General features: G+C 46.6%; 1 protein-coding gene across 1 annotated transcript in view; it reads right to left on the bottom strand.

The window, feature by feature from the left end:
* KSR2 (kinase suppressor of ras 2) overlaps positions 1-16525 on the bottom strand; it is a 364696-nt gene that overhangs the window by 202913 nt on the left and 145258 nt on the right. Inside the window, exon 4 of the mRNA XM_081802115.1 lies at positions 8-521. Coding sequence (XP_081658241.1) covers positions 8-521 — 514 coding nt within the window. The remainder of the gene's footprint in view (positions 1-7; positions 522-16525) is intronic.

Below are 16525 nucleotides of genomic sequence, written 5' to 3'. Positions count from 1 at the left end.
CACTTACTTGGGTGTGTGGGCCTCATCCACACGGTGACCCAGCTGGAATTCATGGGACTTGCTTCGATGCAGGGCCGTGAAACCTGGAATCAAGTGGATCAGCTTCCGGGAGGACGGCGGTGGGGTCCCCGGGGGCTTCAGCTTGTTCTTCTTCCTCATGGGTGGTGTACCAGGTGGGGTCACGGTGGTGACGATATTGGGGGTGCGCGGCGGGGTGCGGATGGCGTGCCGCTGCCGGGGCGACGGGGGCAGGGAACGGTGGCCTGACTCCAGTGGTGGTGGCGGGCACAGACCCGGGTAGGCATCCACGGTGAGCCTGTCCACGTGCGTGTACACGGGGGCCCCGGGCGAGGGGCTGGCGTGACAATAGTGCTGGATACACTTGGTCTGGACCCTGGGGCTCTGGGAGAGGTGTGTGCGGATCCACGGGGTGGGCTCCGGGGGGCACACAGGGTTGTTCTCCTTCCCTGTCTCCGTGGTGGGCCACTGGATGGTCCAGTCTTGTTTGGAAAGGTTGCCTCCTAAGTTGGAACAAAGGAGCAGAGAGACAACAGATAAGCCACGACAAAGCACCTTACAGTGTATGCACATTACAGCAAATATATCTTACAGCATATTCACATTACATTCTATACACGCTGCGCTGTGTATGCACATTACACCTTAGGCACCTTACAGCGTGTGCACATTATGTCTTATACACACTGCACTGTACATGCACATTACACCATGTGCACACTACACTGCATAGTCATTTACATAAATTCATCTCCCCTTGGCCCCTCCAAAAAGAGAATGAATCCCTTTGGTGACCCTCTCACCATAATCCCCATTCAGCAGCCTGGCCCCCCACTCCCCTGTGGTTGTGGAGCCCACAATTCAAATGTCCAGAAAAGCAAAGGAGTTAATTCTCACCTTTTGAGCTTCCAAGGATCCTACTTCCAGCAGTTTCTAGGTGATTTAAAGGATTTTCAAGGATAACCTTTCCCTTACAAAGCAATTTTACTGCTAGCCGCTATATGAGATACATGAATTCTGCAGAAGTCAAGTTTGCCCCCGGTCACTCCCTGACCACTTATTCAGCCACTGCATACTTCTCCCAGATCTGCTGTCACTGTGGGCTCAGGCACACCTTCATCCAACAGTTTCTGAATGCGCCAGGCACTATGCTCAAGAAAGGCCCAGCAGATCACACACAGGCCAGGCTCTCCGATACCCTAGACTTAACATTCTGCTGCAGGAGAGACACGATAGATAAGAAAACATGCTCACGAAAGGATTTCAGAGGAGGATGAGTGCCTGAGTGCTGGGGGGGGTGGAAAAGGGGGGGACCAGAATAGACATAAGAGAATTGGCAATGGTGAATGGTTACCAGGCTGTGGGGCGTGCCAAGCACAGAACACTACACAGCCGTGGAAAGGAATGAACTAGAGCACACACATACTGGCTGACTTTCCAGACAACTATGCTGCGCAGACAAAGCCTGGTGACTTTCCAGACAACTATGCTGTGCAGACAAAGCCTGGTGACTTTCCAGACAACTATGCTGAGCAGACAAAGCCTGGTGACTTTCCAGACAACTATGCTGTGCAGACAAAGCCTGGTGACTTTCCAGACAACTATGCTGAGCAGACAAAGCCTGGTGACTTTCCAGGCAACTATGCTGAGCAGACAAAGCCTGGTGACTTTCCAGACAACTATGCTGAGCAGACAAAGCCAACCCCAGGTTACATATTGGAAGATTCCATTCACATTCCATTTTTGAAATGACCACGTTTTAGAAGTGGAGGACAGACTGGCGGTTGCCAGGGTTTAGGGATGCAGAACACAGGCAGAACGGAGGTGGCCATGAAAGGACAAACACAAGGGACACTTGTTGTGTTGGAATTGTCCAGTGTCTTCATCGGGGTGAAGGATACGTGAACCTACCCAGGTGATAAAATTGCATAGAAGTAAATACACACACATACACACACAGGAGTACTTGTAAAGCTGGGGAAACCTGCATGGTATTTGGAGGTGGGGCCTTGGGGAGGTGATTGGGTGAAGATGAGGTGGGGCAGGTGGAGCCCTCATGATGGGATTGGTGCCCTTACACAGAGACGAACACACAGGAGGTCCCCGGAAAGAAAGGCCATGTGAGACCGCAACGGTGGCTCTCTAGAAACCAGGAAGACCCTCAACAAGAACCAAATCTGCGAGCACCTTGATCTTGGACTTCCAGCCTCCAGCACTGTGAGAAGTAATGTCTGTTGTTCAAGCCCCCTAGCCTGTGATATTTGTTAGAGCAGCCTGAACAGACGGTAACAAGATCGCTCGGTGTTATTTCTTACAACTGCATGTCAATCTACAATTAGCGCCATAAAAATTTCAACTGAAAAAAATAAAAAATAAAAGCATTGGGGGCAGGGCTGACTTTAGGTAGAGTGCTCAGCCTCCTAAAGAAGTGACATTTAAGCTGGCATCGAGGACAAGAAGGGGATCGGATCACCAAGAGCCAAGGACAGAGCGTGGCAGGTGTAGGGTGAGGGGAGGAGGATGACAAGGACAAAAGCATACAGGTAGGAAGGGACTCTTTTTTATTTTTTAAGTCTTACAACAGTTTATTAGGGAAAAAATGGAAGTATTAAAAAAAAATCCCCACTGGGGGCACCTGGGCAATTCAGTCGGTTAAGCATCTGCCTTCTGCTCAGGTCAGGATCCCAGGATCCTGGGATTAGCCCTGCATCGCATCGGGCTCCCTACTCCGGGAGCAGCTCTTAAATAAAATCTTAAAAAAAAAAATCCCCACTGTCTGAATGCAACTTGGGGTTTTCAGCCCTGGTATAAGTTAAACCAAAAAATAAAAGTTTAAAAACTCAATTGTGCATGAGTATTTTTCACTCCTTTGCCATACTGGAAGGGCACATAGCAGTGTGGCACAGACTCCGTGCTAAGAGATATAAAAGCATAAGCGTCAAAATAATACGAAGTGGACAGGCTCCAAACCCATCTAAGTTAGGGTAGTCACTTTCCTAGGTCCCTTTTCGGGGTGCCTTTTCGAAGGCAGTGTGCCCAAGGCGTGGTGACAATGGGATAAGTGGCTCAAAGAGAGGCCGAAGGGACAGGCGAGGGACAGGCCACCGGGACCACAGGCCAAACTGCCGTGTGGCTTTTACATCAAGGTCAGTGGGAAGCCAGTAAGAATTTTTTTTTTTTTTTAAAGATTTTATTTATTTATTTGAGAGAGAGAGAATGAGAGAGAGAGAACACATGAGAGGGGATAGGGTCAGAGGACGAAGCAGACTCCCTGCCGAGGAGGGAGCCCGATGCGGGACTCGATCCAGGGACTCCAGGATCATGACCTGAGCTGAAGGCAGTCGCTTAACCGACTGAGCCACCCAGGCGCCCGCCAGTAAGAATTTTGATATGACGTTCCCTTCTCAAAGATCCTGCGTGGACACAGAGAGCCCATGAAGGGTTTTGCAGGCCTCCAGGCAAGAGATGACGCTGGTCCCCACAGGGGTGGTGGCAGCAAAGATGGAGAGAAGCTGGTGGGGGTCACTGCATGACAACGCAGGGCCTGGTGGAAGGCGACTGAGTGGTCCCTCCAATTACGGACCAAGGAAGTGACGAGGGACAGAAACGAATTCCAGCTCCTGGCCAACTAGCAATAACCATAATAATTACTATAAGGACCATAACAAGAGCTAATTTATAGAACATCTGACAGTTTACAAAGTGCTTTCATGAACACTGACTCACTGCCCCATTTTTAATTAAAACTACTCATTTGGTTATTATATCTTCATTACAGAAAAATTAGAAAACTCAGATAAGGAAAAAGGCAATGTTGGTCCACAGCCTAACCACCATCCCTATTAATGTTTGGCTGTGGAGCCTGCCAGATGATTTTCTGTGCATCTTTTTTAAAGAAATGCCATTAAGATCTTATTTAATGACTTGTCATCTGCTTTCTTCATTTGTTACACTAGGATCGCTTTACATCTTATCTAATTTTTGTGACTCTGTGTGCAAAGGGCCATTTTTATCTCTACTTTATAGATAAGGACGTGGATTCAGAGATGAAGATGTGCCCAAGATCACACCAGAGAGGGGGACTGGCAGCTGGGATTCAAACCCAGAGCCTGGGCCACCCTCCACAACCGGGGCCCAGAGACATCTGAGACAGAGGCCTGGGACTCTACTGAGGACCCCAGGCCATCATGGATGAGCCAAATGGGAATAGAAACTGGAGTGAGGGCTCATTTCTGACATGGGTCTCCTTTTTCCCTTCTCCCAGACTTTGCCAGAACATTCTACCAAAGTCACCATCACTATGGTGGCGTGTAAATCTCAAAATTTAGACAAATATGTTATTAACCCTGCAACTAAGAACCAGCTCTGGAGTCTTATGACTTGGCCCTGTGTCTGGCTACCCACTTACTGGCTGTGTGGCCTTGGGCACTCGTCTGACCTCTCTGAGTCAGCTTTATCACCTGTGGGATGGGACAATGGGACCTGCCTCAGGGGAACGGTATGAGGATAAATGCGATAGCAGAAGTGATGTGGTTAGGGCGCCTGGGTGGCTCAGTTGGTTGAGCGACTGCCTTCGGCTCAGGTCATGGTCCTGGAGTCCCGGGATCGAGTCCCGCATCGGGCTCCCTGCTCACCGGGGGGTCTGCTTCTCCCTCTGACCCTCCTCCCTCTCTTGCTATCTGTCTCTCATTCTCTCTCTCTCTCAAATAAATAAAATCTTAAAAAAAAAAAAGAAGTGATGTGGTTACTTAGCCCAGCACCTGACACAGGGCAGGAACTCCATACCTGTGAGCTATGCATATTGGGATTTTCAACCCTGTGGTGATACGGCGCTATCTCCCCTTTAAAGAAGGTGCACTCGTGCTGAGAGGTGTACCTGCAGCAGATGCCTGTGCACCTCCCAGAAGCTGATGCTTGCAGGCGCTGAAGGGCTCTGAGAGCTGGGGGAAGCCAGAATCACGCCCAGATCAGCTTCTCCATCATCCGGCAAGCTTTGGATTGGTGTATTTGCTCAGGAAATACAAACTCATTGTCAAACGAACCTAACTAAGACACATTTGAGGGAGTAAGCCCCTTGGGAACCGGAAAAAATATATGGGATTGGGACTCTGAGAGATCTGGCTTACAATTCTGATTCTACCATTGATAGAGGTCTGTGACTTGGGTAAGTTACTTGACCTCTCTGAGCCTCAGTCTTGGGGTCTGTAAAATGAGAATGATCATGGTTCCCTTGGGGGTACAGTGAGGATGAAATGCATTCATTCATCCATCTGAGTATTTCACAAATATTTGGATGCCTCTATATACCAGGCACTGTTCGAGGCACTGGGATAGAGCAATGAATACAAAAAAAATCCAAGGTCCCTATCCTTGCAGAGCACATGTTCTTATTGGGGAAACAGTAAAAGGGAATGAACAAATAAGTAACCTATATATTATCTATTAGATACCATATAAAATATACTGTCTATAACATATCAGGGGTAGTAAGTGCTATGGAGGAAAAAAAAGTGGGCACAGGTACTGGGGGAAAAATGCTGGGGGATTACCGCAGTCAGACAAGGTGAGGAGGTGACAATGGACATGAGCAAATATCGAAGTAAGTGAGGAGTGTGTTAATGGGATAAAATGAGTCACACCGTCGGCACAGAGCCTGGACCACCACATGACGCAGACCGATGAGCAGATGACTGAGGGGGACGAAGACATCTATTCTGGATGCCCAGGATTCATCCAATTTGCTCCCGAGGCACTCGCTGTGCCCGCCCCTGGGGTTGGGTGTGTGTCTTTCCCCCGTCCTCAAGATGCTCCCAGTCTGGCGCAAAGACTAACAACGAAATGAGCACTCATTACAATTCCGCTCCCAGGTATCGACCCAAAGGAAGTGAAAGCAGGCACTTGAATGCCTGGATGTGAATGTTCCCAGCAGCACTGGGCACACCAGGCAACAAAAGGCAGAAACAACCCCAATGTCTGTTGATCTGACAGATGGATACACCAAATGTGGCATGTCCCTACAACAGAATATTATTCTGCCATAAAAAAGAATGAAGTGCTGACGAGTGCTACAATTGGGATGCACCTCAAACATATTATGCTAAGTGAAAGGAGCCACACATGAAAAGCCACATTGTGTGTGATCCCATTTATGAAGTGTCCAGGATAGGCAATTCTCTAGAGACAGAAAGCAGATTCATGGCTGCCAGAGGCTGGGGGTGGGAGGGAGGAATGCGGAGCAACTCTTTCACAGGTACAGGGTTTCCTTTGGGGGTGATAAAAATGTTTGGGAACTTAACAGAGGTTAAGGCAGTTGTTGCACCATATTGTGAATGCACTAAATGCCACGGAACTGTTCCTTTAAAATTGCCATTGTTCTGTGAGCTTCACCTCGATGAAATAAATAAGTATGCACAAGGTGGAACAGGGAATCTGACGTCAGAGAAAGCGCAGGTGTGAGAGAGCAGAGACAAGCAACCCAGCTTCCAAGGGAAGGGTAGGGAAAGGCATCATGGAGGAGGTGGTGCTGACGCCCAGACCTTGAAGTTGAAGGAGAACTTGCCAGGAAAGCAGTGTAGTCAAGAGTGGAGGAGGATGGGTGGAGACAGGGCAGCAGGGTCAAGGCCAGGAGACGACCGAACAAGATGAGTATGGAGGATTACAAGGAGCTCAGTGTGGCTGGAGCTATCTGGAGGGAGGAAGAAATTCAAGCCGAGGCCAGAAAGAAGGGCGAAGGAGGACCATCCAGGAACTTGCTCTCCTAAGTGCAGGAGGATATTGAGAGGGAGGGGTCAACATGACTGATCCCCTGTGGCTAACCTCCCAAAGGGACGTGGTCTCCTGCAGTTCATCACGCAGCTGTAAGCTCAAGGCTGGGACCCTAGCCCTATGGTCGTGTCAAGGGAGGGACCGGCACTTCCCCCAACCATAAATGATTGCAGCCAAGTTCCTGCCTGGCCATACTACCATATCCACAAGACTTGGGCCCCAAAACTCCTGCTCATGCCAAGCAAAGGGCTGGCTCTCCCAGCAGGCAAATTCTGAGAATTGGTTTGGGGCTGGAGGCCAAGGTTCTGTCCATCATATCACTGTTATATCTCAGGCCCTGATCACACAGGGCAGGGGCTGGTGCTTCCCTCGTTATGTGGCTTAAAAATCACATAGCCCAGGGGGTCCATTTGCCAGCAAATCCCAGTGTGCTGGCCCTATTCCTTTGTGATTAAAGTGGGCACGGGCTGTTGTGGGCAACCATTCTTTTATCAATTCCAGTATAGTTAAAGTACAGTGTTATATTAGGTTCAGGTGCACAATACAGTGATTCAACACTTCCATACATCACCCAGTGCTCATCACAACAAGTGCTCTCCTTCACCCTCAATACTTATTTCCCCCATTCCCTCACCCACCTCGCCTCTGGTAACTATCAGTTTTTCTCTAGAGCTGAGAGTCTCTTTCTTGGTTTCTCTCTCTCTCTCTCTCGTTTCCCTTGCTCATTTTTTTTGTTTGTTTCTTCAATTCCACACGAGTGAAATCATATGGTATTTGTCTTTCTCTGACTGATTTATTTCACTTAGCATTTATACTCTCTAGCTCCAACCATGTTGTTGTAATTGTCAGTTCATTCTTTCTTATGGCTGAGTAATATTCCATTGTATACATATGTGCCACATCTTCTTTACCCATTCATCAGTCCATGGACACTTGGGCTGCTTCCATATCTTGGCTATTGTAAATAATGCTGCTATAAACATAGGGATGGATGTATCTCTTTGAATTAGTGTTTTTGTATTCTTTGGGTAAATACCCAGTAGTGCAATTGCTGGATCCTAGGGTAGTTCTCTTTTTAACTTTTTGAGGAACCTCCGTACTGTTTTCCAGAGTGGCTGCTCCAGTTTGCATTCCCACCAGCACTGCAAGAGGGTTCCTTTTTCTCCACATCCTTGCCAACACCTGCTGTTCCTTGTGGTTGTTGATTTTAGCCATTCTGGCAGGTGTGAGATGATAGCTCATTATAGTTTTGATTTTCATTTCCCTGGTGATAAGTGACGATGAGCATCTTTTCATATATAGGCATCCATTCTTGTTGCTCAACAAGACCCACTGTGTGTAAGGAAGGGACACGATCAGATGAGCATTGAGGAAAGCTGTAGCTGGCCAGAGCATGGAGAAAGGATTGGACAGGTCAAAGGCAGCAGCAAGCCTGAGGCCACTGAAGGCATGTGGATGGGAGATGATGAGAACCTGGGGCAGGGTTGTGGCAGCAAAGATGAAGAGAAGGGGATTGGGCACAAGCAGAGGAGAAAAAAACAGCTAGCATTTACTGAGAACTTACTAGTTCCTGACACTGATGTGTAATTTACATGTAAAAAATTACATAGCTACACAACAATCCTAGTAGTAGGGGAGCATCACTCTATTTTATAGATGAGGAAACTGAGGCACAGAGACATTAAATGACTTGTTCAAGACCACACAGCTAGGAGGACAGCTGGGGTTGCAGTCCCCATCTTTAAGCATGACACTAAGCCAAGGCTGACCTCCTGATCTCCAGCCTGGGTCACACAGTGGCTCGTGGCACTGATCACAGTGAGAGGAGACACGGGAGAAGGAAACGGAGCACAAAGGAGATGGAGAACTCAGGGTCACACAGGCTGAGCCTAAGTTTCCTGTGGGACAACAAGCGGGAAATGCCAAGGGATGCAGCAGAACCTCCCCCTCGGCTCCTTCCTCTCCCTGGGGGTCCTGAGATCACTCCTCAGGAAGAAGTTATTTTTCTAGACTGAGGAAATGGTTCATGAGATTCGAAAACCTCCCAAGTCCATCCAAGAGTCACCTCTGTCTCCTCTCCCATCGGATCCCTGAGTCGCCAGAGCAGACATCCATCCCATGGCCCTAGATTACAGGTCAGGGAGGGGAGGTAATGAGCACATCACGCACTGCCTGGCTCCCTCAGAAGGAAGAGAGACAGCTCCGTGTTTGGAAGACTCACTTTCTGAACTGAAAGAACAAAAACTAATTCTAAACAAACGCAGAGCAAGGAAGCAGGAGTTTTTATATGCGCCAAACCCCTGAACTTTGCAACATGGTGCTTAGAAGTTAATTGGCTCTGACCTTGCCTTGCTGTGACTCAGCTGCTTCACCTGTAAAACAGGAATCACAGCAGAGCTTCCCCCTAGGACCGGTCTGAAGATTAAATAAGACAATGCAAGGAGAGCAGTTAGCGTATCTCTGGCACGTGGCCAATGTTGCATAAATGTTCATGTAAAATGGGAATAAAGCCATCGATTTCACACGATAGCGGGGAGGATTAAATGAGATAAGCATATAAATCCACTTGCATTCAGTGACCACATCCCCGACCTTGCCCTATAGAAAGCAAACCCATGAAGCAAAAAAGCCAATGAATGAGTCCTTATTGCAATTACACTGTATCCACCAAAAAGACATGCCAAGTCCTAACCCTCAGCACCCGTCAATGGGACCTTATTTGCTAAAATGTTCTTTGCGGATATAATCAAGTTAAGATGAGGGAACCCCAGATGGGGGGAGGGTGGTTCTAAATGCAATGATTGGTGTCCTTATAAGAAAATGAGGACACAAAGGAGAGACCATGTGAAGACAGAGGCAGAGATCGAAGAGATGCAGATACTAACCAAGGAACACCAGAGATTACCAGCAAGCCCCAGGAGCTAGGAGAGAGGCCTGGCACAGCTTCTGCCCCAGAGCCTCCTGATGGAGCTTGGCCCTGCCCATACCTTGGCTTGAAATATGGAGCCTCCAGAACTATGAGAAAATACATTTCTGCTGTTTAAAACCACCTGCATTGTGGTCCTTTGTTAGGGCAGCCCTAGGAAATGAACACAGCCCTCAGCCAGGAGCCAAGGACACTTACTGACTACAGACTGGGGAGTCATGATATATTTGGAGGGCACCTGCCAGACTCACGGGATTCAGTGCTCATCTTACCTGCCCTGTCAGGTAGGTGTTATTGACCCATCTTCTAAATGAGCTCTGGATGAGTGACAGGACGTGGCTAACGTCCCATAGTGGGTAATAAACCTATACCTTCATCTTCCCTCTTTGTCACATGACATCCTGTCATTGAGCCGGGACCCACCGCCCACCCCCACCACCGCCAAAGCCTAAAAGTTCCTCCAAACACACACACACACACACACACACACACCCCTACCCCCACCAGGTTCAAGGAAGCATCGAGGTGCCCCCCCAAAGAATCCTTGCCATAAAGTTGTTTTAAGTCTGAGAGATGAAAAGAGAGTGAGCTTGACCCCTGCAAATTCCCCTCTCCATCAATTACTCTTCCTCTCCACCCCCACATTTCAAAATCAGAAGTTTGGGAATGAAGAAGCCAAGTGCCTCATTTCATTAACCAAATTGCGAGCTGCTCAATTGACACGGATTCGTCTTCTCTCTGCCGAGGCTTCAGAAGTGCTTTCACTGATGGGCTGTATTATATCAACTCTTCCCCCTCTCTCTTTTGATCCTCTTTTTAATAAAGTCTGAGGGAAAAGGGTAATTTTTCATTTTAAATAGGGAAGGTGTGGTACCAAGGTGCTCTGGGGGTTATTAATCGTGGCTCTTGCTATCTTGTCATCCGTTTCTGGAAAATCATTTTATTTCAAGTCTTGAAATGGGTGGGGAGAAGGGAATAGGTTTTAAGAAACGAAAGGTCTGAGGATTGATTAAAGACATTTCAAGGTGTAAGGCTTTTTCTTTCAACATTCTGCGATAAGGGACAAAGAAATAAAAGCCACTCTCGAGGGAGAAAATGCTTTCAGAAAGTCTAGGCAAGTGTCGAACTTCTTTGTCCCTTCCCATTAAAATTTTATAAACAGGCAAACGTGTGACTTCGAACTTGCCTGGATTTCAGAGCCAGCATCAGAAAGCCTAGATGCTTCAGCCCTTCAGAGGCAGATGGGAAAGCCTGCAATTTCAGCATCACCGCTGCTTGTAATTTTCGTGACTATTTCAAAGCACTTGTTAGTTGAATCCTTACAACTTCCTAAGAGAAATACAGCTTTTAGATGTTGGCTGAATAGATTAGATTGAAGTCATTGGGGGAACAACCAAAAAGTTTTCCTTTAACCTTCCTAAGTTTGTGGCAAGAAACAGAACTTTTAGATGTTGGTTGAAAATGTTTCACTGGAGTCATGGGTAAAGAAAAAAAAAAGTAACAATAACAATCATTATTCACACTAATGACAGTTACTATTTATTGAGCACTATGTGTCAGATAGTGCTCTAAGTATTTTATATGCATAACTTCACATTATCCTCATCAGACCCGGGGAAGAAAATTCTGCTCTTATCTCCATTTCATAGCGGAGGTAGTGGAAGATGATCTGAGAGATTGAGTTGCCCAAGATCACACAGCTAGTAAGTGGCAGAGTGGGATTTCCAGTCCAGGTCTGCATCCCTCACCTTTATGGCTTTCCACGACACCCTCCAGAAATGAGAAAAACATCCAGAAAGCCCTCAAAAGGCTGAACCATTGTACACAGACCTTCTAGGCCTGACCCTCCAAAGTCAAATAGGACACTCATTTTAGGCACAGTTCCTGCAAGAGTGAAACCTGATGAAGCCCAGGAAGAATTTCAAGTTTCTAGTAGTACTTGCAAAAAGAAGCAAATAAGGACAAATGAAAAACACAGTTGCCAAAGCAATTCAACACTGGCAAGAATCTTAATCTAAGACCTCATTAATGAGCTTGGCATCTGGCCGAGCTGTGGGTTCCGCTGGGCACTGTTCTCCCCAACCCCGGTGTCCCCAAGCAGAACCAAACAAATGCACTGACCCCAGTCTGTGCAGGTCATCTAGGAGAATGGATGGGGCTATGAGCTTGGGCTCTGACCCAGTAATGCCTCTCAGGCCCTGCTCTCTACAGCATTTGCAAGTTTATTACCCACCAAAAGATCCAGTGAGGTCAACCTTCAGGCATGAAATTCAGGGGAGCTTTCCTGTTCTAACAAAGTTCTTTTTCCCTGAAAACCAGGCTGCACTTCACATTAACCATTTTAAAGTGCAGAATTCAGTGGCATTTGGTACATTCACAATGTTGCCTCTATCAATTCCAAAAATTTGTCATCACCCCAAAAGAGAATCCCATGCCCATGAAGCAGCCACTCCCTCTCCCCGCCCCCCTTCTCCCAGCCCCTGGCAACCATTAATCTGTCTTCTGTCTCTCTGGATTTACCTATTCTGGATCTTTCACATAAATGGAGTCATACAATACGTGACCTTGTGTGATTGGCTTCTTTCACTTTGCATAATATTTTCAAGGTTCATCCATGGTGTAGCGTGTATCAGAATCTTATTCCATTTTGGGGGCTGAATAATATTCCATTGTAAGACTAGACCACCTATCATTTAACTGATCATCAGCTGATGGACTTTTATTGGCTTTTGGCTATTATGAACAGTGCTGCTATGAACATCTGCATTACAAGTATTTGAACAACTGCTTTTCAGTTCTTTGGGGGATATACCCAGGAGTAGAATTCCTGGGTCCTGTGGTAATTCTGTGTTTAACCTTCTGAGAAACCACTGAACTTTTCTACAGCAGCTACATCATCTCACATTCCCACCAGCAGTGTGATATCTACACATCCTAGTCAACTTTTATTTTTCTTTGATGATGATGATTGCCATCCCAATCAGCATTTAACAAAGCGTTTTTCATAATGGCCATAGCTAACATTCACCAAGTGCTTACTGTGGCCACACTCCCTCTCATCCTCATGCTTTACTGCATTTAATTCTCTTTAACAATCCTGTTGGGTTGGTGAGAAAATCAGGACTTGGAAAAGTTGAAACACTCGCCCAAGGCCAAGATCTAAACTCTGGTAGTCTGACCCCAGAGCATGTTCTCTTGGCTGCCACATGACCTACAGCACATCTGAATTAATCCTCACAGCCACCTAAGCAGAAGCGTATTACCCGCCCCATCTTTCAGATGGAGAAACTGAGTCTCAGAGACGGGCAGGGACTTTCCCTATGCCCACCCATCTAAAAAGTTCCAGGTCTATCCCACGCCAAACCCCATGGTGTTTTGCCTCTACCGTGTAAATACTCTTTGACAACATTCAGTGTTTTCATTGTCAAGAACAATTAAAAGTGTGACTGGGCTGCTTCCTGCCTCCAGAATGAAGAGAGCAGCTGTGACCATCTGTTGGGCATTTTCAACTGAAAACAAGCCTTCCTGGTTAATATCACAGTTAGAATCTACATGGGGAATTTTGTAATAAAACACATCCCAGAGAATTTTGTGGTTAGGGAGTTTGAGAGAGTGGCCAGCAGCAAGCCCTGTAAGTGCTGAAGCCCCAATTCACCAGATTTAGGGGCTCGAGGAGAAAGGCGATATTCAGGGTACCATCTTCAACATCCAAGCTCTTGGTAGTAACTGCAGTCTCGTTGGAACCATGTTCTGAACCTCACCGACCATCAGCATCACAAGGTAGCTCTAAACAGCCCAATGTGGATGGCGGGCAGAGGAGACTGCAGAGTGCATCCGACCAACATCAGGATTCCTGGGATCCACGCAGCCTCCAGCATGGCCCTGCCCCCACTTCCCACAATGCTGAGCGCTCATCATCATTGGTCACCACCTCCACCCTCCTCCTTGCCATCCTCCCCTTCCTCCCGTTTCATGTCCTCACACCCTCCCCATTCAGTGGGATTATTTTGGTATGTAGTCAATTCTTGTTATTCACGGTCATTACATTCTGTAAAGATGCTGCAAATACTGAACCTTTGTTCCTCATGGAAATACAAGGTTAGGTTCCTACAAGCCTCTGTCACATTTTTGTCAATGGATCCATATGTCATCTTGTTTTATGTGGGTTTTTGTTTAAAGGCATCTTGTTTAATATAGTTGATTCATTAACAGCAAGCTCATGGCCAACAGCACTACCACTTGTGATATGAAGCCAGAACGAAACTTCCGTAACAATGTATTTTTCTCTATAAGGCACATGGTAGCCTTCTTGTGCTCAGGAACATCGGACCGCACCTCAGCCCTGTGCTCAGGGGTCGTCTTAAACAGTGAAATCACCAACAAAAAAACACAGAAACTGTGAAAAACATGGCACTAAATTCAAGAACACCAAAAGGACTCTTGTTCATACTATGAGAGCTGAAACAAGAAGGCAGAATTTCACCTTGCTGGACCTCAGCTGAGGACATAAGCATCAGATGACTCAAATTTTTCACCAGTCTGCATGTGCAAGTATTGATCTGGGGGGTACAAATACATTTTAGCAAGTAGAAGAATCTGCAAATATGGAATTCAAGAATGATGAGGATTGACTAGATTTATCTGTTTATTTATCATTGTATTTCCCACTAAAATACGAGGTCTGAGAAGGCAGGGACCCAGGCTTTCTTACCACTGTACTGCCCAGCACCAAGCACAGTGCCTGGAGATAAACAAATACAGATATTTTTTTACAACATATGTGTATATCAAATCATCACATGGTACACTTTAAACCTATGAAATGTTATTTGTCAGTTATAAATGAAGCTGGGAATAAATTTAATAAATACAGATATTTTTTTCATGGTGCATAAATGATATGTTCCTTCAATACATATTTGGGGAATGAATCCATTCTTGAACACCCATAAATCCTAACTGCCATAATTGATGCTATTATTTGTACCACCCATCCTGAACTCAGGCAAGAAATGAGGTGGGAAATGCTTTGCCCTAGCCAAAATTCCATTCATGCCTGGGGTTGTCCTGCACAGATAAAGTCTTGAGAAATAAAGGTCTGGTGACCCAAGAAAGCAGGTGGGAAGATGTCCTTATCTCGATCCTGTCTCCCTTTGGCTCTGCATCCTCTGAGAAATAGCATGCCTCTGCCCCCCTCCAGCTCCCTGCAAAAGGATGGGCTGCCCCACCCATGGGCCTCTGAGGAAGGAGAAGGAGGTAGAAGCTGGGGAGGCCCATCTGGCTCGGCTCAGCTCTGAGGGACATAGCAGGAAAGAGTCCACACCGGGAGAAGCCACGTTTGAAAAGATGACCTCTGAGATTCTTCTAATTCCAGAACTCACCTCCCTTTGAGTGACAGGCATGATATTAGTTTTCTAACCTCTTGTGTTGGCAAATTCAAGAAAGCTGAAAGCAGCATTAGATCACCTTACGTGCTGCAAAGCACCTTATTTTTATCTCCAGACAAGTGAGTTGGGGAGCAGCTTTTCCCAATCCTTCTGTCTTCTCCCTCGCCACGGGGACTGAGCAGGGCCAGCATCTGCCTTGTTTTCCCTCCCAGTTGCCCTCTCCAGGGACAATGCTTGTGAAGGTTTGCAGCCTGGTGCTGCAGGAGGTAAATTTTTTCAACTTATACTCACAGTCTTGACCCAGAGGCAGAGAGAAATGTGGATGCCTCCAGGAAAAAGGGTGTTGGGTAAACTTTTATTATCCTTCACCCCTGTTAACAACGGCAGACACCTCCCTGGGCACCAGGGGGCTTCTCCAAGACATCTAGGTTTAGCACTTCCTGAGATAACTCCTTGCCACAGGACAACAGAACCCAGCCGGGTTTGAATCCCAGCTCCACCACTCACTGGCTGTGTGACCTGCAGTATGTTGCTTGATCTCTCTGAGCTGCCGTTTGTACATCTACAACTGAATGATAAAAGTACGCACTTTACAAGGTTGTTTGGAGAATTTATGAATAAAGTGCCTTGTGAACAGCCTGCCATCACTTTTACTATCATTGCTACTGTTAGCAGGAATTCTGTTCCCGGCAGCAGGAAGCTGTCTATACATCGGATTAGACACCCACTGTGTACAGGGCACTTGGGTCCACAAGATGGATGGTTTCTCCCGCCACACTGAGCTCACACTCTGCATACCACATTAAAATGAAGACTTTGCAGGAAAATAAAGCAAAATTGCTTGTTAATAATTTTTATATTGATTACACATTGAAATGGTCCCTTTTGGGAAATAATGGGTTCCATGAAATGTATTATAAAATTTCATGTCATTTCTCAAAAGGTTAAACATAGAATTACCCCCACGATCCAGCAATTCCAGGCCTAGGTTTAGACCCATGAGGACAGAAAGCAGGGACTCAAACAGATACTTGTATACCCGTGTTCACAGCAACATTCCTCACAATACCTAAAAGACGGACACAACCCAAGTGTCCATGACCGATGAAAGGATCAACAAAACGTAGTATACCCATGCAGTGGAATAGCGCTCAGCCATAAAGGGAAGGACATTCTGATACATGCTATCACCCAGATGACCCTTGACACTCATAACCTTGAACATTCTGCTAAATGAAACAAACCAGAAGCCAAAAGGACACATATTGTTCATGGTTTCCCCTTAAATGTGGTATCCAGAGTAGTTAACTTCAGAAACAGAATGGAGGTTAGTAGGGGCTGGGTTTGCTTCATGGGTCAAGCTTCAGTTTGAGATGATTGAAGCAAGATCGAGGGACGGCCAGTGGTGGGATCATACAACACCGTGAAC

The sequence above is a fragment of the Leptonychotes weddellii genome, chromosome 13 (genome assembly GCF_054177405.1).
Source record: "Leptonychotes weddellii isolate Sample4059 chromosome 13, ASM5417740v2, whole genome shotgun sequence".
NCBI lineage: Eukaryota > Metazoa > Chordata > Mammalia > Carnivora > Phocidae > Leptonychotes > Leptonychotes weddellii.
The sequence above is the reverse complement of the archived record's forward strand: the minus strand, read 5'-3'. Positions and strand labels throughout refer to the sequence as shown.